This window comes from Miscanthus floridulus, chromosome 18 (assembly GCF_019320115.1).
Source record: "Miscanthus floridulus cultivar M001 chromosome 18, ASM1932011v1, whole genome shotgun sequence".
NCBI classification, from domain to species: Eukaryota; Viridiplantae; Streptophyta; class Magnoliopsida; order Poales; family Poaceae; genus Miscanthus; species Miscanthus floridulus.
Window position 1 is genome coordinate 45,029,577 of NC_089597.1, and position 26,323 is coordinate 45,055,899.

Here is a 26,323-nt window from a genome sequence, read left to right on the forward strand (position 1 = left end):
CATCGCGGGTTGTTCTGTTTAGGGGCATATTTTTTAGGGGGTTGGGTGCACATTTTCCTGCCACGTGGCAAGTATGGACCTACAGTGTATCATTTAACAAGTTTATGCACCCAGAAATGCATTTTCTAAGTTCATGGGCCTAAGTGACACCCCATAAAAAGTTCAAGGACCTCTCGTGCATTTAACTCTTTAATGCTTATGTAACTCTCATTGAGAATGGTCTTATAATTCATCTAGTAGGAACCTAAAATATACCATTTTGTATGTCCTTAGAATACTTAGATCCACATATAGAACATTGTATTTTTGTATAGACTAAAATACCCTTGCTACTCTCTCTCCTCGTTGACATACAACCTCCACATGTCAGCCCCTTCACTTCATTCTTTCTTCTATCATTTTCTCCTTCCCCTCCAATGGTGTCACTCCGCACTAGATTTCTGACCTCGTCAGCCTCTCCATGTTCATCGTTGACGTCGTCCTTGCTACCCTATTCCTAGCACTCAATCTGGCACACCTATGCCACCCATTGGTCACGCACATTGCACACCATGAGCCGCAATCGCCCACACCACGTGTCACCCATGAGACATCGTATCTCTGCCGTCTCATCATAAGAACACCTCCTAGCCCAGCCATGATGGTACATTAGCTCGAACCCGACAACCCTACCCTACTTTCCCGTCGGTGAGCAGTTGAGTTGGGCATATTCGACTTTGTGCGATGGTAGGTGCGACGAACGGCGGTGGCATGGGCAGACGCACAAATAGCAACAGTTAGGACGGAAGGCATGGACGATGGCAGCGATAGCTACGAGAACAGACATTAGCGTATGGAATATGGACGACAGTGGTCGGCACGGGGTGGGGAGGTATGGAGCACGGTGGCGCCCATGAACGGTTGCGAGCATGGAGAGGTCTGTCAACTGCGAGCATGAGGACGAGCGTGGTTGGCAACGCATCGATCAATGGGCAAGGAGATAGTGGCGTCCACAAGCACAAAGAGTCATGGAGCACGGCTACGCCACGCGAATGCTAGTGTGGCATTGGGGATAACAACAAAGATAAATAAAAGAGCTGCATTGGAAGGGATAGAGATTAAAAGTGGGTCCAATGATAGTGCTACATGGCCTCACACGCCAACGAGTGAGAGGATGGAAAGTAGGATGGTCATTTTATTCTATACGAAAAACAATATGAACCTTAGTGTGTGCCCTATGGACTAAGAGCATCGTCACCTGATACCCTATCCAACCTCCTATACCTAAAATGTAGTGTTTTAGGAGATCATTAAGGTGTTGCGTTAGATCTCTTATCTAATCTCCTATACAGATTTTAAGAGATTTCCTAAAGAAGCACTTAGGCCTTCCGCAGTGTGCTCCTAGAGTGATGCTAAAATTTTCTCTTTCCACTTGAGGCACTACTGCGCACACTATGAGCTGGTGCCAACACCGATGCCTTAAATGAAAGATTCTAGAGCGATGAATGTTGAAGCACCTGTGCCCATTCATTAAACAAGTATTTTGTTTGCCATTGAGCCTTGCACATGTGAGAGAGAGACCTGTACATGAGCCTTTGCACCTCTGACTCTTCTTCCAAAAATCAGGTTCCAAGAATCAAACAACCTGTTCGCTTGTTGATTTTAGTCAGGGTTTATCAGTCAGTCAACAATATTTTACTCTCACAACAAATCAGCATCAGCCGGGCTTATCAGTCCAGAAACCAACCAGCGAACAAGCAAGTGCACACTGCAACGTCCTTGAGTGATGCTAATTTTTTTTCCAGGTGGGGCCTAGATTTTGGTGGGCATCACTTCCACATCGTGGAAGGCCTTATTCTCTTAAAATAAAGGAGACGACCTTCACTCCCCTAAGTGCTCTCTTATATCCTAAACTGATTTTAAGGTGCCCTTTAAAACAACTTGAGTATACAAGATCCGGTGGAGATGCAGTTTGTGAACGACTTTTTTTTTTCAGAAAACATCAGTGAATTGGTGGGCTCGTGGCCTTGTGTGGTAAAGCTCCAGCCAAGCCAGCTCTGGGCGGGCGCAACAAGCCACCAGGCAGCCCAGCGGGCAGTGTGGCCCAGCGGCAGCCACGCGCCATCTCGATAACCCCCGAGCGCGAGCAAGCCAAGACCACAAACACGGAGGGCGCTGTGTGCAGGTGCAGAGGCGCAGAGCTCTCAGCCATGGAGGTGGCAGCTCTCTCCGCCACGTCTCGCTCCCTCTCACCGCTCCTCTCCACCGCGCCCGCCATCCGCCTCCGCCTCCGCCTCCTGCCTCCCCGCTGCGTCTTCGGTCGCCGCCTGCGCACCTCCCCTCGGACCCGAGGTACCTTCCTCCTCATCCGTCTCGCGAGACGCTTACCCGTTCGAATTCATCCATTCGTGCTGTCGATTTCTGAGGTGGCCCCGACTTGGAACGTGGGGCGTATGGTGTTGTGGCAGGGCTCGGCTGTGTTAGAGATAGTGTCGGCAGAAGGCATTCTTCTCGTAAGAACGGATTCTTCGTAACAAGCAGTTCGTCAGGTTTAGCTTCCCCTTTCTAGTCCCTTAGCTTTTCATCTAGCGTTGCCGTTGCCGTTGCTGGTGCTGTTTTTCTTTTCTTTTTTCCTGTACTTGTTTTGATCTGTATCTTTACCTTTGTTCAATAAAATCTCCAGTAGGGGCTCCTTGCCCCTCCTGTTTCTTCAAAAAAAAAAAAAAAAAAAGCAGTTCGTCAGGTTCAGATACTCGGTGTTATACTATTTCTGATTTTTTTATTAATCGATAATAACTGGTATGAAATTGGAGCTTCAGTTAGATTTTGTGATGCACTTTTTTTGCAATCTGCAGCCTCAGTAGAACCCGCTACCCAGGAGTTGGGCACAGCAGGTGCAGGGGAGTGGAGTGGGGATGCGATACGCCGGCGTTTCCTTGAATTTTATGCAGCCCGTGGCCACAAGATCCTTCCGAGCTCATCGCTGGTGCCGGATGACCCAACCGTGTTCCTCACCATAGCTGGGATGCTTCAGTTCAAGCCTATATTTCTTGGCAAGGTGCGACTTTCATATTGTGTTCAGTGAAGGCTTGTGCGCTTGTGAAATGTGGCACCGCATAAGAACAAACACTTATGATTTATTATATGAATTACGCTTTGAATGTGGTAAGTATCAATGGCAGCACCTAAAGGGAGACATCTGATTTTTGGGGTTGGGGATGCGAGAGCTTGTTTGGGAATTTTCTGGTATGAACCAATAGATCCTTAGAAATCAAAAGATTGACCTCACTCATCTCCTCCTAGTTCAAAGTTGCACATATTTTTTTTTCTAGAAAATTGTTAGGTCATTCTTGACTTTCTTTTATGACACATACAAGTTATTTGCAAACAATTAAAAGGTGGTTGTAAGGGTGTTTACTAACTGTTTATACACAAGCAGTTACTAGAACCAGTAGAATAAGCCATTGAGCATGATCCTATATTTTCTTTTCTACTAGATCTGTAACAATAATAATGTGCCACCTATGACCAATAGAGTCGTGACTTTCAGACTCGAATTAAGCTTCTGACGACCTGGACTGGAACAGACATTGTTTCGTTTTACTTCGTTCTCAGGTCCTTTGTTTTGCTACTTACAGGAACCTAGGCGTGTGCCATGCGCCACTACCTCTCAGAAATGCATACGAACAAACGACATTGAAAACGTGGGACGCACTGCTCGACATCAGACCTTCTTTGAAATGCTTGGGAACTTCAGTTTTGGTGATTACTTCAAGAAGGAAGCAACCGCATGGGCATGGGAGCTGGCAACCAAGGAGTATGGAAAATTCCTTTATTCTCCATGGAGCATGACCTCCATATTGGTGAATTATAAGCAGTTCATCTGACAAGTTTACCATGTTCTGCATATTTTCATAGGGATGCCATTCAAAATTGTATGCCCCTAGAATCTCAGTGTTGTCTCAACACATTATCATGTCAGTTTAGTTAGTCTTAAGTTGCTCTTCTTTTACCTGGAAAGATAGTACTTACATTTTAGCCATCAATGCTTGATTTTATTTAGAACATGACCCGATGATTACTAATGCTGTAGTTCTATTTGATTTGTATCAGTACTAATGAATTGCCTGTTGGGCTTATGTTTCCAGCCATCAGAAAGCATATTTATCCATCTGTATTTAGTTCTTTGATTTTACAAGGCTTGAGTATATATGTTTCATTCTCTTTTATTTAGGTACGGATTACCTGCAGAAAGGTTGTGGATTAGTGTTTTTGAAGATGACAATGAAGCATTTGACATATGGCACAATGAGGTCAGCTCTCTAAAGTTTACAAATGTCTTCATTCATATTTCACTGCTAATCTAGGCTAGGAGTACAAGAGCGTCGTGCACAATTAGAGGGGAGAGAGTGAGCAACAATAACAGTGAACTGTAGTAGAAGCAGGAATAGAGGTACTCTTATGATTCATTAATCATCTTTAACTGTCAAAGCATGCATACTCTGTTCAGGAGATGCAAGGGCTATATTTTGTAACACTGGAGATGCTAGACCTGGGAAAGATATTTGTTCCCTTGTTTATTATATAAGCAATAGCTTTGCAGTATGAGTGATAGATTCCATATTTGTCGTTTTATGAAGGTTGGTGTACCAAAGGAGCGGATAAAGAGGATGGGTGCAGAAGATAACTTTTGGACTAGCGGCGCAACCGGACCCTGTGGACCATGCTCTGAAATTTATTATGATTTCTATCCTGAGAGAGGATCATCAGATGCGGTGTGTAAAGATTCTGTGCTTTTAGTGGCTAAGAGATTTATAGTATGAGTTTTTTGTGTTTTGTATGTAAGAGATTATCTGATAACTGAAATTAGTGATATCCATATAGTTGTGTGCAGGATTTGGGCGATGATAGCCGATTCATTGAATTCTACAATCTTGTCTTTATGCAATACAACAAAAAGGACGACGGATCTCTAGAACCGTTGAAACAAAAGAACATCGATACAGGAATGGGCCTTGAGCGTATGGCACACATTCTTCAAAAGGTATTACCTCCCATTATTTTCTCAGAAAATGATTTAGGCCATACCTTTTCTCTTAAGCTATGATCTAACTCAAAAATGTTGCCATGTATCATATAGGTTCCAAACAACTATGAGACAGACTTGATTTTTCCAATTATAGAAAAGGCAGCTAGCATGGCGCTGGTGTCCTATGCTAAAACTGATGATGCCACAAAAATAAATCTCAAGGTGGTTTATCCAAGATGTAGTGTTTGCTTTATGACAAATAAGGGGGACACATACAACATTTGATTTCTTTTCTGTTTTTCCAGATAATTGGAGATCACATGAGAGCAGTTGTTTATCTCATAGCAGACGGGGTAATTCCCTCAAATATTGGGAGAGGATACGTTGTTCGAAGGCTAATAAGAAGAGTAGTTCGGATGGGTAGATTGATAGGAATAAGAGGTGACGGGCATGGAAATTCTGGAGGTGCATTTTTACCTTCACTAGCTGACGTAGTGATCAGCCTTAGCAGTGAGATAGATCCAGATGTTGAATCACGACGGAGATCAATCATTGAAGAACTTCAAAGGGAAGAGCTGCGATTTGTTCAGACTTTGGAAAGAGGCGAAAAGTTATTAGATGAACTTCTAGATGAGGCTTTATTAAGTGCTGGTAATAATGGAGATAAACCTTCCCTATCTGGAAAAGATGTTTTCCTTTTGTACGATACGTATGGTTTTCCAGTAGAGATTACAGCTGAAATAGCCAGTGAACGAGGTGTTACTGTTGATATTGAGGGATTTTGTATTGAAATGGAAAACCAGAGGAAACAATCTCAAGCCGCTCATAATGTAGTCAAACTTTCTGTAGGAAATGAGACCGAGATAGTCAAGAGCATCCCCGATACTGAATTTTTGGGATATGACTCTCTCTCTGCTTCTGCCGTTGTTAAAGGTCTCCTAGTTAATGGAAACCCAGTTAATGAAGTTTCTGAAGGTTCTGAAGTAGAAATATTATTAGATCGGACACCATTCTATGCTGAATCAGGTGGTCAAGTTGGAGATAATGGTTTCTTATATGTGAATGGAGGGGAAGATAGAAGTCAAGCAGCAGTTATAGAAATTAATGACGTCCAAAAATCTCTGGGAAATATATTTGTGCACAAAGGCACGATTAAGCAGGGGTCTGTAGAGGTTGGCAATGAAGTAGATGCTTCTGTTGATGCAAAATTGAGGCAGGGGGCTAAGGTATGAAATTGGTGCAGTGTATCTGCTTCTTGACCTTTTCAATTTGGTCCTATTTTGTGCATGTTCGAGAAACAAATTTGGTCCTATTTTGTTTATTTGGAATTGCATTTACAGTTCTGATTTGATCGCATCAGTTTCCAGTGGTCTTTAATAAACAAGGAAAGAATATTTTATATAGATAGTTAATTTCATCCGTGTCATGCCTTCTGACAGCATCCATATAACATCTCTGATTATATGCAAATCTGTACAGGACTATGTTTTGTGACCAGTAACAGCTTAGCTTATATCTCTTGTGACATCTGTTTATAAGCAAAATTGTTGTTAGAAGTCAGATATGAATTCTGTATTGTCTCCATTATCATGTCACACAGGCTAATCTTGTTATATAACTCCTTTATGCTTCTGGCACTTTGTAGGCCCATCACACTGCAACACATCTACTACAATCTGCTCTTAAAAGTGTGGTTGGTTCAGAAACTTCACAGGCTGGTTCCCTTGTGGCATTTGACCGTCTTCGATTTGACTTCAATTTCCATCGCCCACTTTCTGACGAGGAATTAACAACAATTGAATCGCTTGTAAACCAATGGATTGGCAATGCAGCACATCTTGAGACAAAAGTTATGGCTTTGCAAGATGCAAAAAATGCTGGTGCTCTTGCAATGTTCGGAGAAAAATACGGTGAACAGGTTGGTATATCTTAAAACGAGATCGTACTCAAGATGGGATATTGCATTGATGTGACAAAAGGAATCATGAAAATTCTTGCAGTGCATATCTGAGTTTAAAGGGTCAACTGATGCTAAGAAAATAATTATGAATGGTAGAGCAATTCTGTTAATACCTATGGGTATGACTAGTGGAGGCAGCTCTCTTACACGTTCAAGAAAAAAAGAAATAGTGGAGACTCTGGAGTAGTCGGTGTTTGCAAATCTGGATCTTGATTTTCTTCAAGGTTCATTAGAGTCCTGAAAAGAATGCAATTCTGGGTGCATTCTCGGTTAAAGTGTCCAAAGTTTGACCAAATATATAGGTAAAAATATTAATGTTTTGACACCAAATAAGTATATTATGAAAATATATCTCATGACAAATCTAATGATAGTTATTTGATGTCATAAATATTTATACTTTTTTATATGGTCAAACTTGAGATACTTTAACTTGATATTGTGCTAGAATTGCATTCTTTTCAGGGCGGAGGGAGTAGATACTAGAAGCATTGTCAGTAGTTAATCCTCCATTTATTTTATTTTATTTTATTGCCTGATAGGTCAGAGTCGTAGAGGTCCCTGGGGTCTCATTGGAACTCTGTGGTGGGACTCACGTCAGTAATACTGCTGAGATCCGTGGTTTCAAGATAATTTCTGAACAAGGAATAGCTTCTGGGATCAGAAGGATAGAAGCAGTTGCAGGTGATGCTTTTGTTGACTATGTTTGTGCTCGGGACAACTACATGCGGCGTTTATGCTCATCCCTTAAGGTATGCGGTATGCATGCTGTAAAAAGCTTGTTTGTTACATTGTGATTTATCGTGCTTTTGTTGGTGAGTTGGGCAATTGGGCTGTACTCATGCATCTGATGGTATTTGTCATCTATTCAAATGGACTTTGGGTTTGCTGCAAGTGTTTCCGAAACTCATCGTACATGAAACCGGAATGCCCACTACTGCTGATTATAGGCAAATTTGGTAATGGACTCCATGTCGGTTACAAGTTTACTCACGAATCACTGGATTTGAGTGTTGGTTACTGGCAATAGCCCTGTGTACTGTTCCCCATCTTTGTAGAGTTATCAGAAGTATGTTTCTCCATTTACAGTTTCTCGGTTGATGTTTTAACCACGTGAGCTGTGACTTGTATTTCAGGTTAAGGCTGAAGATGTGAACAGTAGAGTAGAAACAATTCTTGAGGAGCTAAGAGCAACCAGAAACGAAGTATCATCTCTACGCAGCAAAATTGCAGTGCTAAAAGCAGCTTCTCTTGCAAGTAAAGCTAGAACTGTGGAACCCCAGAATGTCAGGTACTTGCGTCAGTTATCTCCAATTGCGTCCTTCATATCACTGTGCCCTGCCTTTAAAGGCGTCATGTTCTGCTAATAAAGTGAGCATGATTGTGAAAGTTGGCAAAGGTGATCTCACCAATCGGTTTTCTATAGGATCGTGGTCGAGAACATGGGTGATGTAGACGCAGATGGGCTGAAAAGCGCTGCCGAGTATCTCATAGATACCCTCCAAGACCCTGCTGCGGTGATTTTAGGATCAAGCCCAGGGGATGGTAAAGTCAGCCTGGTTGCTGCCTTCAGCCCTGCAGTCGTCAAAATGGGGCTGCAGGCAGGGAAGTTCGTGGGTGGCATAGCCAAACTCTGCGGCGGAGGCGGTGGAGGCAAACCCAACTTTGCCCAAGCTGGGGGGCGGAAGCCGGAGAACCTGTCGGACGCCCTTGAGAAGGCCCGAGCTGAAATTGTGGCAGGGGTATCAAGTTCGAGCTGATTCTCCGCTGCCTTACTTAATACTAGAAGTGTAGGGATAGGATTGATAGGAAATGTATTAGATGTGATTACCATTTTCCAAGCAAAAACAGTTTTGTATCCAAGCAAAAACAGTTTTGTACGTTCTCTGCAGGTGACGGAGCAATTTTTGTGAAGCAGGAGGGGGAAAAAAGATCAATTCTTCATACGCACCAAAACTACACCTCGGAGTCTCTGGTATCCGCCTTTTTTGTTTAGGCTGGTTTGACTTATAAGCTATGACTGAAAGTACTGTCGGTTGATTTGATGCGAGAGAAAAATATTATTCGTTGGTTGATAAGCCATGACTTATAAGTCAAATACGATTAAGCGAACAGGACTTATAAACCATGGCTTACTTTACCGTGAGGCTCTTCGACCCTGGCCCTTGCCCTCTGTGTTTCATGTTGGTCATCTCTTCGGGAGATCACGAGGGAAAATGAATACTCTCCCCAACCTATAAAATATAAGTGCTCATTTCGTATCTCTTCGGGAGATCACGAGGGAAAATGGATAGCGTCCCCAACCTAAAATATAAGTACTCATTTCGTATTTTGAGAACTTAAGTATTTTTTAAGTTTGACTAAATTTATACTTCCTATATTTTAAATAAGACATTTTTATTTTTCTAGATACGTATCTTTTGCTATGCACTAAACTATACGCTATGTCTAGATATATAATAAAAATAATATTTCTAAAAAAAACAAAACTAGAAAATAGTGTTGATATTTATATCTTCAAATAGGTTTACTATCAAAATATATGGTGTAATTAATCTAATAATACTTATTTGATATTATAGATATTAGTATTATATATATATATTTAGTTAAACCTGAGACCATTTGATTTTTCAAAATGCGAGATGACCACTTAGAACATCTCCAAGAGTTCTCAAGAATTTATTTTCAAAACCATGATGTTTTCCAACTTGCCAAAAACTATTGGGGGGAAATAAACAAGATCATCTCCAACCGTTTGCAATAATTTACTCCTAAAAATTTAAAAGGCAATTTTATGTCAGGAATCCTATATTATTTCTAAATTATCCTAACCACTTTTATATATTTTTTCGCTTGTACATTTGCATCAGGAACCTTTTCCTACTCTTTATTTCTTCTCACATCCTTCCACCTTAGATTGGCAGACTGATACGCACGTGGAAGATGCGCGAATATATACGCGCTTCCGATGATGTTTTCCAACTGCCAAAAGATTGGAAGGTGGGATTGGAAACTCTTGGAGATGAGTTTTTTTATTTTTATCAAAAAATCCTAGATTAGGAGGCTTTTTGAGAGATGCTCTTATTTAGGACGGAGGGAGTATTTTTTTTTGTCACGGTGCAAGCATTTTTTTTAGACAATAGCAGTAGCAGCCTGTATCCCAAATTTCAGACAGTGAAACAGGTGCATACACATGCATAAGGGCACCACCAACAAAGGTCTTGCAAGTTTCAAAAAGCTCATTGTTGACGAAGTGAATGTCTGGTCAATGGCTGGTTGCACTAGCAATGTAAGTAAACAACACCCCCCCCCCCCCCGCCCACACATCCCCGTCCGTTAGCCTCCCGATGAGCCGCGCGTCCCCGTCCACCGCCTCTCGGGCTCGCCCTCGGTCGAACAACATAAAACACTTAAATAAAACACTTGCAACTTGCAATGTGGAACAACCTAAGACTGAAACATTTGGAACATATTTGCAACATATGTGTGAAAGCATATGAAACAGCCAGATTAGAACGATTGTAACATACGTCTAGAAACAGATGAAATATTTTGAACAAATGCTTGCAACATGCCTTTGAAACACTTGCAACATACTTCTGAAATGTCTGAAACACTTGAAACATGCATTTACAACATATGAAACATGTGCAACATCCCCCGATCTACTTTTACAACATCAAGATGAAACACTCGCAACATACTTCTGAAATGTCTAAAACACTTGAAACATGCATTTGCAACATATGCAACATCCCCGATCTACTTTTGCAATATCAAGATGAAACAATTACAACGTACTTCTGAAACATCTGAAACACTAGAAACATGCATTTGCAACATACGGATCCTCCCTGACGTGGTGTCTTCGGCCGACCATGGGAGACGATGTCCTGGTCGGCGACGACCATCTTCTAGTGGCACCGAGGTGGTGGTGGCGGTGCATGCCGTGGCCACGACAGGTGAGTGCGGATTAGGCGCGCGGGGGTGGATGGCCGCGACGGATGGGCGTGCGGGGGTGGATGGGCGTGTGACGAATGGGAACGCGGAGGCGGAGTGGGGCGCGCGGAGGCCGAGTGGATGGCCAGTCGGAGACGGAGTAGATAGCCGCGCGGAGGCGGAGTGGGCGTGGGATGGCGCTGCATGGCGTAGGATGGGTGCGTGCGCGGGGATGGCAAAGTGAGCCATCGAACGCATGATGGGGGCGCGCGGTGGCGGCGTGAGGCGGCTGGGCACACGCGGGACACGCAGGGATGGCCATGGTGTTGGGTATCGATATTAGGGATACCCAAAGCAAGGAAGTTAGCGCCCACGTGGACTCCTCCGGATGGAGCAAGACGTATCAAAAGGTCTCACCAGACCCCAAGGCTATGGGCTCTGTCTCACCCAACCCCTTGGTTGCGAGCTCCTTCTCGCCCGACCCTAAGGCCGCGAGCTCTGTCTCGCCCGACCCCTTGGGTGCGGGCTCCGTCTCGCCCTACCCCTTAGGTGCGGGTTCTGTCTCGCCCGACCCCAGGGCGGCAGTTTCCATCCCAACCTCGAGGCCGTGGGCTCCATCTCGTCTGACCCCTTGGGTGTGGGCTCTGTCTCGCTCGATCCTAAGGCCACGGGCTCCGTCTCTCCTCCCCCCTTAGGTACGGGCTCCGTCTCGCCCGACCCCAAGGCTACGGTTTGTCTCGCCCAAGGCCATGGGCTCCGTCTCGCCCAACCCCAAGGACGTAGTTTCTGTCTCGCCCAAGGCCGCGGGCTCTGTCTCACTCGACCTCTTGGGTGAGGGCTCCGTCTTGCCTGGCCCCAAGGACGCGATTTCTGTCTCGTCCGACGGGGACCCATACCGCCGCCAACCAATCTAGGTCCAAGCGTATGGGCCTGGATCAAAACTCTTACACCAGAGAAGAGACTGGCACGCCTCGATGTAACCCGTGGCCATGACGGGCCATACTTGGGTATTCACATCAAGAACAGTATCGGGCGTGCCGCTGTTGTTCTGCCTAACCCTCGTACGGACGCTGATAGGCACATCAGTTCACCACGACGTCCGCTAGGACAGAGAGGAATGCCATGATCAGCAGATGACGCATGCGCATGGCGCCAGTGATGAATAGGGCCACGACGTGGAGCCATCCCTGTTGACATCTATAGGATCGACGAGACCCGCATGAAGGAAAAGAAGGACCTGACGACCCTGGAAGCCTTCTTCGCTCTCTCTCTCTCTCTCGTTCTTCTCCTATTCCTCCGATGTAACCCACGCTTTCCCTTCGTCTATAAAAGGGGAAGTAGGGCGCCCCATGAAAAGGGGGATCGAGATCCGCATGAAATCGGAACACAAGAGCACGACACGAGCACATGGCTGAGCGGCAATTGAGCTCTCAGCACTCGTTCACTCCTTCCACCAGAGACTTAGGATCCTTTCCCTCTCTCGCCTATTTGTAACCCCTACTGCAAACCAAGTGCCGGTAACACGAGCTGTAGCGAACTAGACGTAGGGACGTTCTGCCCTAACCAGTATAAACCCTTGTGTCCTCCGAGCACACCATCCGAGCCAGACGCGCAAATATAAATTTACTCGTCGGTGGTCCAAAAACATCGACAGTTGGCGCGCCAGGTAGAGGCTTTTTGCGTGTCTCGACATCCACATCAGGCCTCGGATGGCTAGTCATTGCGTCAGTTGGGTCCCAGGCACGCTAGTGCGCTTCGAGAACCTAGACTTCATCATCATGACAGAGGGAGAGTTGGTGCGGGCTCCCGTCGCCATCCAACCTCTCCACTCCGCTGGCGTCGACACGATCACCGAGGCACTTGAGGAGCTATAGTTGCACGCACCGGAGGCCCATGCCCCTAGGAGCGACCAGCTCCTCGGCTTCAATTACGGGAGGCTAGAGCGCCATCTCAGCGCTTTCCTAGGACCCTGTGGGGGGTATAATCCTAGATACCCATGGTAAGGGACATGGGCCGCACGGTCAGGGACGGTCCAACCCATAAGATTCAAGACTTGCGGTGCATGGCACTGCTCAGCATACACTGTAAGATATCTAGAAGATTTGATCGGATACTACATATATTGTAATCTAATACTTGCTATGTAGCCGACTAGGATACTTTCCTTGTAACACTACCCCTCTAGAGTATATAAGGAGGGGCAGGGGTCCCCTAGTTGGCATGCCTCATCCCACATCCAATCACACACACAAATATCATATGATAGGGTATTACGTTGTGTAGACGGCCCGAACCTATCTAACTCTTGTGTCTCTATTGCCTTCTTATTCTTGATTATGCGCACCTTCACCAATCATCTACTATCGTGGGTATACCCCTCGGTAGACTGCCGACTAGATTTCATCAATAGTGGCGCGCTAGGTAGGGGTGTGCGTGCTGTTTCCATGATGAACAAGATGGTACACTTTTTAGGCTCTTCGTCCTCTCCAAAGCCCGACCAAATTTTTATGGTCAGATCAATCTCCTAGGTCATCAATGCTGATGGAGACAGAGAGATCATCAAGCCAGTGCAAATCGATTCTGCGCCAACCACACCAACACCTACAATGGTAGATCTAATCTAGGAACTGCCTCCGAGGTCGTCTTCACCAACAACTCACCGCCTGGTGTCCCGCTACTCGAGGAAGCAGGTTGGCAACGATGATCTGATTGCATCCATTGATCAGGTCGTCCAGAAGCTCGTCGATTGCCTCTCCCTCATGGAATCGGCTTGGACCACTCTGGTTCAGTGCTGACCACCTATCGGTTCTGATCTATCAGAAGCCGATCGAGAAACTCCAGGGGATACGGCCACCATCCATCAGGATGCCCTAAGGGACAAATTCATTGACCAGATTGGAGACATCTATCCTCTCATCGACCTAATTGCCGACTAGCTCTCGCCGACTATCAATATGCTACAAATCGGCCAACGTCCTAAAGAATCCCTCCACACCATCCTAGAGGAAAATCCAAACTCTAAGTCCTAGGGCTCTACGGAGATTGTTGTCGAAACTGCTGTCGTCCAATCTCTTTTTCCACCCTTCCGAGGAGGTGGGATTTTTAATGTCAGCATCCACAGCCCTCCACGGGATGGAGAAACCGATGAGGACCGCACAGCTCACATGAACAGAAACACCAACCGTGCGTAGCGCCGAGCGAATGAGGCCGCCATTGTGTTAGCTGAGGCTGTTCGCAACGAAGAACAACTCGACTCACAAGGGAGGCCACACCCACTCCGCTACAACCTCGACGATGAATTTGTCCATGTTGATGGCCACGATGTCTACAAGACCCCAAGCACCAACTTGGTCATGGCCGCTAACGAGCTCGCTCGGCTCGAACAAACACCAGAGGTCGCCAAGGTCGCCGCAATGCTTAAAGCTATGCACTGTCAGGTCAACAAGATCCGCTAGGATCAGGGACCTTCCTACTGCTCCAACACCATCGCTGATTATGAGCCGCTAAGTGAACCGTCTGAGCCATCAAGCTAGCCACTAAGCGAGTTGCCCGAGCCATCAATCAAGCCATCCACGCAACATTCACCTACTCGGACATTGTTACATGTTGACTGCTCTGCTCGACCGTTTATCAAAGCATCATGCAGTATCGCTTCTCCGACCAGATTGAATGCGGTTACATCAACAATATCCCTGAAACTGATCTGCTTAAGGCTGACCAACACCATAAGGATGAAGTTGCCTGGACTACTCGTTCTGACGCTAGCTGCATCGTAACAATGATTGCCGCGTAGAACTATGATATGACGACCACGACCGCCACCATGATGATAGGCCGAAGAGCTCCAAACCTGACCAGATAACATCATACATCACCGATCAGACGTTCTCACTAAAGATAAGTACCCTTCCTATATCTAAATTTAATACAATTTTCTCCAAGTTTCACCATGTTTTCTCCTATTGTTATTTCTCCAATATGTCTCCATGATTAATGTCTCCAATAATCTCCATTTGTTCTCCATGCGAATTATCTTTAAGATATTCTCCACTCGACTCACCGACCAGCCACGTTCTTATTCGCGGCACCTAGAAACGACCCTAACCTTGACTTCGCTCCTACACGTGCACAAGCCACGCTCTGCGTTATGGACAGTCAGCAGGGGCTAGTCAGGGCTGGTGATGCGATATAGAACCAATTGGAATGAAGTTACTTATATTTAAAATTTGATCACTTCAAATAAACATAATGTTTATCTACTCCGCTCTGTTTTCTTCATCATCGAGTTCATATATTTTATTTTTACATCATGTACTACCCGTTCTACATATTTGTATTGCAGGATCATCGTCTAGGTGGTCGAACCACCTGGTACTTAGACTTCTCCACCGATCAACTGGTCGGACTGCTAGGTTTATGGACTTTGTCTCCGACCAGTTGATTGAACTGTTTGCTAGTCACTTCTACTCAATGCTCACTTCACCGCTGACTAGTTGACCAAACTATTTGTCGCTCATGCTTCATCGTTAGCTACGCTAGGGGCTTACCAGCTAAGCTATGGACTCCTCGGCGTTTGGATTCTTCGTGTAAGAGTTGTCAGCTAAGGCTGGGGACTCCCTTGGTGGCCGGGTCTTGCTACGTCTCATCGGTGTGCTATCAAGCTGCTCCATGCTGTTCGGATTAGGGTGCTAATCTTAGGCAGCACGTCTGAGGTCTTGATACGTGCATGTCAGATGACGTCAACAAGCTTTCAAACTTCTTTTCTTTGACCCTACTTCAAGATTCATTCTTCATCTTCCAACAAGCTCGAGGACTAAGTGGCTACACTTCTCCTAAGGGGAAGAATTTTAAAAATTTATCTTGAGCCCATTACATCCTTCTAGCAAGCCTTACTTGGCTAAGTCTGAGGTCTCATAACCAGTTAAACTTGTCGGCATTGACTTTCACCGCACAGGTCACCAATTAAACTGGTCAGCTTTGATTTTCACCGCCCAGGTCACCAGTTAAACTGGTTGGCTTCGACTTCCACTGCTCAGATCACCAGTTAAACTGGTCGGCTTCACATCAAACTAGTCAGACTTGTTCAAGACGGCACTGCTTAAAGGATACAAGGCGCTTAGGGACTAGCTGTGGGGGGTATAACCCCATGTACCCATGGCAAGGGACATGTGATGCACGGTCAGGGATGGTCCAACCCACAAGATTCAAGACTTGTGGTGCATGGTGCTACTCGGCGTACACTACAAGACATCTAGAAGATTTGATCGGATACTACAGATATTGTAATCTAATACTTGCCATGTAACCGACTAGGATACTTTCCTTGTAACTCTACCCCTCTAGAGTATATAAGGAGGGGCAGGGGTCCCCTAGTCGACATGTCTCATCCCACATCCAATCACACATGCAATATCATACGATAGCCAATACAAACTAACAGACCACAGAAGTAGGGTATTACGTCGTGCAGACGACCTAAACCTGTCTAACTCTTGTGTCTCTGTTGCCTTCTTGTTCTTGATTACATGCACCTCCACCAATCATCTACTACCATGGGTATACCCCTTGGTAGACTACCGACTAGATTTAGTCAACAGACCCCGACCATCTAGGGAGGACCTACGCCGCCTCACCTTCTCGTTCACCAACATCATGACGTAGCTTGCCGGAGAAGAGTTGCTCTTCCCAGAATGCCTCATCTAGGGCACCCCAACAGTGCTCCCGTTCGGTCTGCGCAACACCGTAGAAACCATTGGCCACCTTGTGGCATAGTGTACGCCCCCATTCCCTTCGGACGATGAGTTCGTGGGGATGACCGAATACATCATGGAATCTTTCCATGACCTTCTAGCGGGAGTCGCCCTCTAACTCTGACACCAATAGGGGGAGCCATCACCCCTCGTGAGAATGTTTTATGGTGGGTACCCCTGAGGGATACGTATAATGCATCCACGAGGGAGGGGCTACCCTAATAGATGATCTTGATGATGAGGTCGAGGGGGACGTAGGGGCCCCACCTCACCTATGGGTAAAGCAGTAGAGGGCATGGCACCAAGAGCTCGAGGAAGCATGACTCTAGCTCGAGCAAGAACACGCGGAGCTCGAGCGCCATGGAGACGGTGGGCGTGCATGCGCTGTGGCCCATGACGTGAACCAGAGGATCATCGAGGATGACAAAGCCATCCCACACTTCACTCGGGCAAGCCAGAACATCGCTGCCATAACGGCTTTGCTCCGAGGGCTTCTGGAGCCTGCGATGCCCAAGGATCGTGGGGCCCATCATGAGATTCGCATGCTACTTGAGCGTGTGGCGGCATAGCAGGCCAAGAGATCGCTCTCCCGACGATAAGAGCTCAATGCTAGCTAGCGCACACTCTCAGAGTGACCCAACAAGGATGTGTCAGTCCATCAGGTGTAGCAAAGTGGCAGGCCACGTGCCGTGGCCCCGATGCATGAGTGTCTCAGCCTCCACCATAACGCACATGACACCCTGGATGCCCATAGGTGTGCCCACGACAATGAGAGGGAGGAAGCTAGCCATGACTACCACCCTCATCATGGCTGACGCTACGATAGCGGCGAGGACCGAAGCCCAACCCTAACTTGCCGGGACCTCAGGCCTTTGGCCGACACATCCTCAACGCCGTCTTCCCACCGTGGAACCGACCAACATCCTAAAATACTCTAGGGAAACGAACACCAGACTATGGCTCAAGGATTATCGGCTTGCTTACCAAGCCAATGGAGCTTATAGTGATGATTTCATTATCTGCATCCTTCTATTGTTCCTGGCCGATTCGACGCGAATATGGTTGGAACACCTTCTGTCCAACCAAATGCAAAGTTGGGCGGACCTAAAAGAGATCTTCGTGGGAAACTTTTAGGGCACATACGTGCATCCTGGGAACCCATGGGATCTCAAAAACTATCAACAGAAGTTTAGGGAAATTCTTCGTGGGTACATCCGGTGCTTCTCCCACTAGTGCAATGAGCTACCCAATGTCACTGATGTCAAATGAGCTTTCCTGTCTGGGACCACCTATGAGTCCCTAGTTCACAAGCAAGGACGTAAGGGCCTATGAACCACCAAGGAGCTCCTCGACATCACCCCCAACCATGCCTCAAGCGAGGAGGCAGTCGGTGTAACAGAACCAACCAATTATATGAAATTAAGTAAGAAAATCATCCGCCAGAGCAGACGATTTAGCAAACTTAAGCCTGTATAACCCGGTAGTCCGTGAAATCACGAAGGATTTCAAACCAACTTCCATTCCAGCCAAGATTGTAATAAGTTTAGCGGTCACCATCACATATTACATAAAAGTTTGCAATCTCAGATACATCAGAGTTTCAACGTAGTTATTACAAAACAAGTTCGAATAAAAGTAGCGGAAGCCATTTGTTCAAACCACACACACACTCACGCGGAGTTCAAATATAGTGCCAGCGAATGATCATCTCCAACAAAAGCATCAGACGAGACGTAAGGAATGACCATGCCCATGGTCCTAAGCATCACCCATCGTAGGATAAAGGCAGTTGATACAGTAGCCGTAATACATCTGCCCATCTGCAACAAGTGGGAATAAAACCCTGAGTACGAGAAGGTACTCAGCTAGACTTACCCGACATAACCGAAAATAAATGACACCAAGGATTATGAAGGGCTTTATAGTAGGGTAGCTGACTCATTTGCAAAAGAAGCATTTTTAGCCTTTCAAGAATCTTCCGAAAAGCATTATTGTCAATTTAATTATTATTAACCTGTCGACTAGATTTACACCTATACTAGAGCAAACATGTGATTAAGCAGATAATGATAACCAATGATCATTAAACAACTTCCATACTATCATATTTACCATAACTGTCCAAGTGTTCCATAAACATTTACTACGATGAAGTAACTCAAGTCAAGTGCTCACTATCCAGGAGCAATGGCGATTCGAATCGATTCCTAACCAGCTGGTGATTTATTCCTTACACAAACCTCACTCACCCGCTAAAGTGAGATATTGATCACCGAGTCAACTATCCAGGAATCTCGAGTTTGCCAAGAACCACATGTACCCGGGGGCCGACCGACTGCACTTTGGTCTTATCATCTCGCCCCCGTGTCCTACCACACCTGCTCCGGCACAGTGTGTTGCGGGTAATCTACTCGGCCCGAATAATCTCCCAGCTTCGTGGTCGAAAGGTACTTTATCCGGCCAGCTAAATGTAAGGCATGCGTTCAACATGACTCGAGGCCCAACAACGGTTGGTCCTTAATCGACACAGACAGAAACACTATAGTCCAAAACTCTGCAAGTCTCCGTCCGGTCTCAATTTCATTTAACACTTAGTTATACCATGACTTCATAGTCATCCAAGCAGATCCAGGTAACCACCTATAGCTCACAGGTGACAGGAAATCACCCGACTTCTATCGGTCTAAGCCAGCTAAGCATTGACTCGACTGTGGATACCAGGGTAACAAGGATATAGTATAACAAAGGTAAACAAGGTATAATGCAGCAACGGTTGCAAACAACTCCTGAACATAATGCATCAATTAAAGTAAAGCATTTAATTAATAATTGCAAACCGGGAGAAAATGCTCCGGGGCTTGCCTCTTTCGAAGGAGCTCGGACGGTGATTGGGGCACTCCGGAAGTTCCTCAACGTCCTCCTCATCGGCTTCTGGCACTTCCTGCGGCTGCACCTCGAACTGCTCCTCGGGCTCCTCGGGTATGACGACTGGGTTCTTGGTTTACGATCCTGTATGATGCAATATGCGTAAGTGCTTATGCAATCGGTGCATCGGATGAGATGAATACAATGGATATGTTTAAATGCAAGGTAGTCAACATCATCCAAGAAAATATACTACAAGCACATGTCATCTACTGCATTCTCTTCTACTACTAATATGTTAAGTCAACATATCTTATTAAATGCTTCAAAGATACACCAAAGCTTTACTAATTTCTTAAACACACATAAAGCAACCCTTAATTAAACCCTAATTAATAATAGGTTTGAATAGCAACCTCTATTTTTATTGCTTAGAAAAATCTTAGAAAATTACCATAGCACCTTATTACCCTAAGTAGTCTACCATCAGATTTTCATGGTGTTTGAATGAGTGGGTTAGCCTACACAAAAATAACAAGCTATGGCATGATTATGAACATAAAAATACTTTGAACTGTGAAAAGTGTCAAACAACAGAATTAGTATTTTTCCTAGGTTCTTCATAGTATACAATGACTGTACAAAAATTTTCACATGCATGTTTTATACAAAGTTTGCTCTCTAACTAAAATAACAAAAATCAGCCATTAAAGGTACTCGAACTACACCTCAAAAGTTTCCCACAACACATGCATGAAACATATTTTTCCTAGGAAGTACATGACATAAGAAGATTAACAAACTTGGAATCATATTTTTCTGAAGCCTATAGATTTTTCTACATATTTTTCAAGTTATCAGCAATATACATGATTAAATAAAGTTCTACAGAAAAGTATTTCAAAAATGACATGCAATAATTTTTCCAAGTAGATCTGATGATAAGGAACCTAGACAAATTTATTTCAATAGATTTGGAGCAAATTTGAGTACCCAAACATTTTCCAAACCATTTCTATTTTCAAATAATAAAGAATAAATTGAAAACCATTTATCCTACGGCTACCGCTGGATTTCATCGGCCCACGACCACTTTTGGCCTGCGCGGCCCGAGCGCAAGGAAGGGGGGGACGGCCCGGCAGGCGTCGGCCCATGGCCTGGCTCGGCCTGGCTTGGCTGAGGCAGAGGCCACGCCGGCGCGGCTCAGCCACGAGGCCGGCGGCCATCTCCGGCCGAGACAGGGCGAGATAGCGGGCGCATGCGATGCACGAGAAGCTGGCGAATGCGGTAGGGTAGCTAGGCGGGGTTGGAGAAGAGGAGGAAGGGGCCTTCCATGGCGGTCGAGCACGGCGGCGCCATGGCCGGCGGTGGCGAGGTGCAAGACGTCACTACCTAAGCTCGGTAGTCGGCGCAAACGCGAGCACGACTTGAAGGAGAGCAAGGCGGAGCTGCGGGCGCATGATTGCTGGCCGAGGTGGAGGAGCCACGGCGGATTTCGCCGGCGGGTGCGGTGGCGCGGCGAGGAGGAGAGCAAGTGCGCGCGGTGCTTGCGGAGAGGAGAAACAGCGCGGGAGTGAGCGAGCGAGCGCACCGGCTTCGGCAGGAATAGGCGAGCGCGTGGGCGCGGGCGCAGGCCGGCTGCGACGCGCGGCGGCGTCGATGGCGCATGGCCGCCACGCGGCGGGCAAGCTCTGCCGTGGTCGGGCGCACAGCGCAGCGCGTCAGCGGGCAGGCGCGCGCAGAGGCAGGCCAGTGCGGCGCTGGGCTGGGCTGAGGCGAGGCGCGCAGCGCGGCGGGATGCTGGCTGGGCCGGTTTCGGCCGTGGGCCAGAAGCGAGGCGGCGGCCCGCGAAGGAGAAAAAGCCCTTTTTCATTTGTATTTTCAAGAAATTTTTAAATGCCAACTTTCAAACATTATTTTGAGCAAGAAAATGACATCTTTTGAAAATGTACCAAAAATGAAAGTTGATTAGAATTTAATTCTCTACAACTTTGCTTTTATGACCAAAGCCAAATTCTTTCTAGATTTTGAATTGTAAAATCAAAGTCCATGTTTAACTCAAAACCCAAATTTTCGGGAAATTACTTTGGAAGCAAAATTTTGAATTAATTTGAATACAAACCTTGCTCCAAAAATTGAACTAAATAATCCTAGATGATTTACAATAGTAGCCAAACATGTTTTACTAATCTAGCAAGCAAAATCAGGGCAAAACAATTCTAACAAAGGTATGCAACATTCAGGTTTCACAACATGTTTCATATGTTTCGAAGCAGTGTTTCAGTTGTTATTTACATGGTTAGGCATGTATGATTAGGATGCTTGATGATGCATGATATGTATGATTTGCAGTGCCTAAATGCAGGCATAACACCGGGGTGTTACAGCCCTCCCCCCTTATAAAAATCTCGTCCTGAGATTTGGGTTACGAACCATTTGTTATAAAAATCTTCATAAGCTTTTTGTAGATACTCTCCTGTTTCCCAAGTTGCATCTCCCTCATCATGATGATCCCACTGTATCTTGTATGTTTTCACCACACTATTCCGAGTAGCACGTTCCTTAGTGTCTAACACCTGGACTGGTTGCTCACGATACACCAAATCTGATTTGAGTTGGATACCTCGAGGTTCTATTCTTTCCTCCGGAACACGCAAACATTTCTTGAGATGTGATACATGGAAAACTGGGAAAACAGTACTCATTGTCTCAGGTAACTCTAACTTGTAGGCTACCGGACCTCTTTGTTCCAAGATCTTGTATGGTCCTACGAATCTCGCGTTAAGCTTTCTTCGGACTCCAAACCTTTTCTTCTTCATTGGCGTGACTTTCAGATAAACATAGTCACCAACTTCAAACACAAGGGGTCTCCTTCTGTCTGCATAGCTTTTCTGACATGATTGGGCCGCTTTCATATTCTGCTGAATAATATGAACTTTCTTCTCGGCTTCTTCTACAAAGTCAATGCCATAATACCTTCTATCACCAGGCTCGACCCAATTCAATGGTGTTCTACATTTTTTGCCATATAAAGCTTCGAATGGAGCCATCTTGATGCTTCTTGATAACTATTATTATAAGAAAACTCAGCTAACGGTAACCATGACTCCCATGATCCCTTGAAGACAATACACAGGCTCTTAACATATCCTCCAAAACAGCATTCACTCGTTCAGTCTGACCATCTGTCTGAGGATGATAAGCAGTACTGCGAATCAAACTAGTTCCTAAGCCTTTGTGTAAATGTTCCCAAAAGTGAGCCATGAACTGTGAGCCTCTATCAGATACTATGGTCTTTGGTATACCATGCAACCTCACAATTTCGGCGATATACTTCTCGGCATATTGAGGTGGTCGATAATCTATTTTGACAGGCAAGAAATGCGCGGTCTTGGTAAGACGGTCCACAATTACCCAAATCGAATCATGTCCTTTTTTAGTAGTGGGCAAACCCATGATAAAATCCATACTGATATCATCCCACTTCCAACTAGGGACTGATAAGGGTTGCAACATACCGGCAGGTTTCATATGAATGGCTTTCACTCGACAACATGTGTCACATCTGACAACATATGCTGTAATTTCTTTCTTCATTTTGATCCACCAATAACGAGATCTTAGTTCTTGATACATCTTACTACTTTCGGGATGGATAGATAGCTTAGAAAGGTGAGCTTCATCCATGAGTTTATTCCTAAGCTCTCGATCCTTGGGAACCACAAGACGGTCGTCAAACCACAACACGCCCTGTTCATCCACTTTAAAGTGTTGAGACGACTTTTCTTTTATTTTCTCTTTGATGTGGAATATCCCCTTGTCGGTTTTCTGGCCTTCTATTATCTTACTCTCCAAAGAGCAACTAATCTGAATACTATGTAACACAGTAGGATGCATTAGATCGAACCCATCTTCAAGTAATGTGACTTTCTGCTCAAAGCATCTGCCACTACATTGGCTTTTCCAGGATGATATTGCACATTCAAGTTGTAATCCTTGATCAATTCCAACCATCTACGCTGTCTCATGTTTAGCTCTGGTTGGGTAAAGATGTACTTAAGACTCTTGTGATCTGTGAAAATGTTGCACACATTACCAAGTAGGTAATGTCTCCAAATTTTTAGGGCGTGCACAACTGCAGCAAGTTCAAGATCATGTGTTGGATAGTTGACCTCGTGCTTTCTCAATTGACGTGATGCATAAGCAATGACTCTCCTTTCTTGCATAAGAACACAGCCTAATCCAGTTTTCGATGCGTCGCAAAACACATCAAATGGTTTCTCGATATCTGGTTGTGCTAGAATAGGAGTAGTGGTCAACAGTTTCTGCAAAGTGTGGAAAGCTGCTTCACACTCCTCTGTCCACACAAACTTGTGATCCTTCTGTAGGAGACTTGTCATCGGTTTGGCAATCTTCAAAAAGTCTAGTATAAAGCGACGGTAATAACCGGCTAGTCCTAAGAAACTTCTAATCTCAGGAACTGTGGTCGGTGCTTTCCAATTCATAACTTCTTGCACCTTACTTGGATCGACTGAAACCCCATTCTCTGACAAAATGTGACCAAGGAAAGGAACTTCCTTCAACCAGAATTCGCATTTGCTAAACTTAGCATACAGTTGATGATCCCTAAGTTTGGTCAAGACAGTTCTCAGATGCTCTTCATGATCTTTCTCGTTCTTGGAGTACACCAGAATGTCATCAATGAATACTACCACAAACTTATCCAATTCTGGCATGAAAACTGTATTCATCAAAAACATAAAGTATGCAGGAGCATTTGTCAAGCCAAAGGACATGACAAGATACTCATACAACCCGTATCTGGTGGAAAATGCAGTTTTCGGTATATCCTGTGGCCTAATCTTGATCTGATGATAACCGGATCTCAAATCTATTTTTGAGAACACCTTGGCCTTGGCTAACTGGTCAAACAGAACATCAATATGAGGCAGGGGATACTTATTCTTTATGGTCACAGCATTGAGTGGCCTGTAATCTATGCACATTCTCAACGTGCCCTCTTTCTTCTTCTTCACAAATAAGGCAGGACATCTCCATTCAGACTTGCTTGGCCGTATAAACCCCTTTTTTGATAAATCTTCTAACTGCTTCTTCAGCTCAGCTAACTCATCTGGAGGCATTCGATAGGGTCTCCTTGAAATCGGAGCTATTCCGGGGACTAACTCAATTCCAAACTCAATTTCCCTATCCGGTGGAAGACCAGGTAGCTCATCCGGGAATACATCTAGAAATTCACACACTACCGGAATCTGATGAATAGGAATGACTACCGTAGCACATGTAACACTTATAAGGTCTGTTCTTCGAGGCAATGGTACTTGGAAAGTACCCTCACCCAGGGGATCCTTAAGGGTAAGTACTCGACTTCTAGTATCTATGACTGCTCCCCAATCCTTCATCCAATTCATCCCTATAATGACATCCAAGACTAATCTAGGCATAACTATTAAGTTCACTCGGAACTTCCTGCTACCTAATTCAAGGGTTGCCCCTCGAACCATCCGGTTGGTCAAAACATCAGCCCCTGCTGAACTTATACGGTAACCATAACCCAATTCTGTGCATAGTTGTTCATGTTTCTGTGCAAATGCTTGACTCATAAAAGAATGCGATGATCCAGAATCAAATAGAACAACTGCAGGGTTTTTGTTGACAGGAAACTTACCAGCAGTGATGGGCTCTCCCTCAGGAATTTCATCCACTGTCGTACTATGCACTCTAGCATTATAAGTCTGCTGCTTCTTCTTGGGCGGGTATGGACAAAACCTCGAGAAATGGCCGGGTTGATCACATTTATAGCAGGGTCCCCTCACTGTCCCGACAGATCCCACAGCTCCCTTGGAACTGCCTTGTACCGCAGTTGCGGCTGCTTTGTTGGGCTGTACTGCCATCTTGTATGGCTTCTGAGGTCCACGGAAATTCTGACTTCTCTGCTGTGGTGGCCTGAACCTAGCACCAGGTGCCGATGGGCGATATGGAGGACGACCTCCCATAGGTGCTCTAGCTTGGGACGGACCACCTTCAAAGGCTCTCTTGCGTGTCTTGGCTGCGGTGCTGGCATTGTTATTCTTCTCTTGCTTCAGACAGTCGCTGATGAAGTCATTGAATCTGACGCGGTTGTTGGTACCAACATGCTTCATCATTTTTGGATTGAGTCCCCTCTTGAAACTGGCTATTCTTTTAGCATCTGTGTCAACCATGTCGGGAGCATAGCGACACAAGTTGTTGAAGGCATGCAGGTATTGTGTCACGGTCTTGGTGCCCTGGTTCAATGCCAGAAACTCTCCCAACTTCATCTCGGTCAGCCCGGGTGGAATATAGACTCCACGGAAGGCCTCAGCAAACTCTCTCCAAGAAATCTGAGCATTTGGAGGGAAAGTGGTGCGATGGTGCTTCCACCACATTCCCGCTGGTCCTTGTAACTGAAGTGCAGCATACTCCATTTTCAACACCTTAGTCAACCTCAACACACGGAATTTATCTTCCATCGTGTTGATCCATTCCTCAGCATCGAGTGGCTCTGTTGCTTCCTTGAATACTGGCGGCCTGGTGTCCATAGAATCTTTGAAGCTGCTATATTGGTTCACTCCCATGCCACCGCCTTGATTGTTACCACGGAACGTTGTTGTTGGGCGATGGTGCGTAGAAAATCCTCCATGTTCTTCTGGGATTGTTCCACATTGCGCTGACTCCCGAGCAGCTGTGCGAGGAACATCTCGGGGGTAAACAGGGGAGGAGGTGGCAAATGCGGTTCATGGGGAGGTTCATTGTTGTTGT

General features: G+C 45.5%; 1 protein-coding gene across 2 annotated transcripts; it reads left to right on the forward strand.

The window, feature by feature from the left end:
- The first annotated feature begins 2,126 nt into the window (after positions 1-2,126).
- Positions 2,127-8,927, forward strand: LOC136520001 (alanine--tRNA ligase, chloroplastic/mitochondrial). Of its 2 annotated transcripts, XM_066513403.1 has the most exons (13): positions 2,127-2,331; positions 2,448-2,528; positions 2,835-3,037; positions 3,618-3,796; positions 4,214-4,292; positions 4,620-4,754; positions 4,874-5,023; positions 5,120-5,230; positions 5,314-6,234; positions 6,654-6,926; positions 7,511-7,720; positions 8,105-8,259; positions 8,395-8,927. In XM_066513403.1, exons 1-13 carry the CDS (start codon positions 2,190-2,192, stop codon positions 8,726-8,728), a joined length of 2,973 nt encoding a protein of 990 aa, XP_066369500.1. In that variant the 5' UTR covers positions 2,127-2,189; the 3' UTR covers positions 8,729-8,927. The 2 variants fall into 2 exon arrangements, with proteins under 2 accessions (XP_066369500.1, XP_066369501.1); XM_066513404.1 differs by lacking the exon at positions 2,448-2,528.
- The last annotated feature ends 17,396 nt before the right edge of the window (positions 8,928-26,323 follow it).

Excerpts from the sequence above, each read along its gene's own strand:
- LOC136520001 (XM_066513403.1), top strand. The coding sequence starts at position 2,190 with ATGGAGGTGGCAGCTCTCTCCGCCACGTCTCGCTCCCTCTCACCGCTC. Across the intron at positions 3,797-4,213 it reads TGGGAGCTGGCAACCAAGGA|GTACGGATTACCTGCAGAAA; the intron begins GTATGGAAAATT and ends TCTTTTATTTAG. Across the intron at positions 7,721-8,104 it reads GTTTATGCTCATCCCTTAAG|GTTAAGGCTGAAGATGTGAA; the intron begins GTATGCGGTATG and ends CTTGTATTTCAG.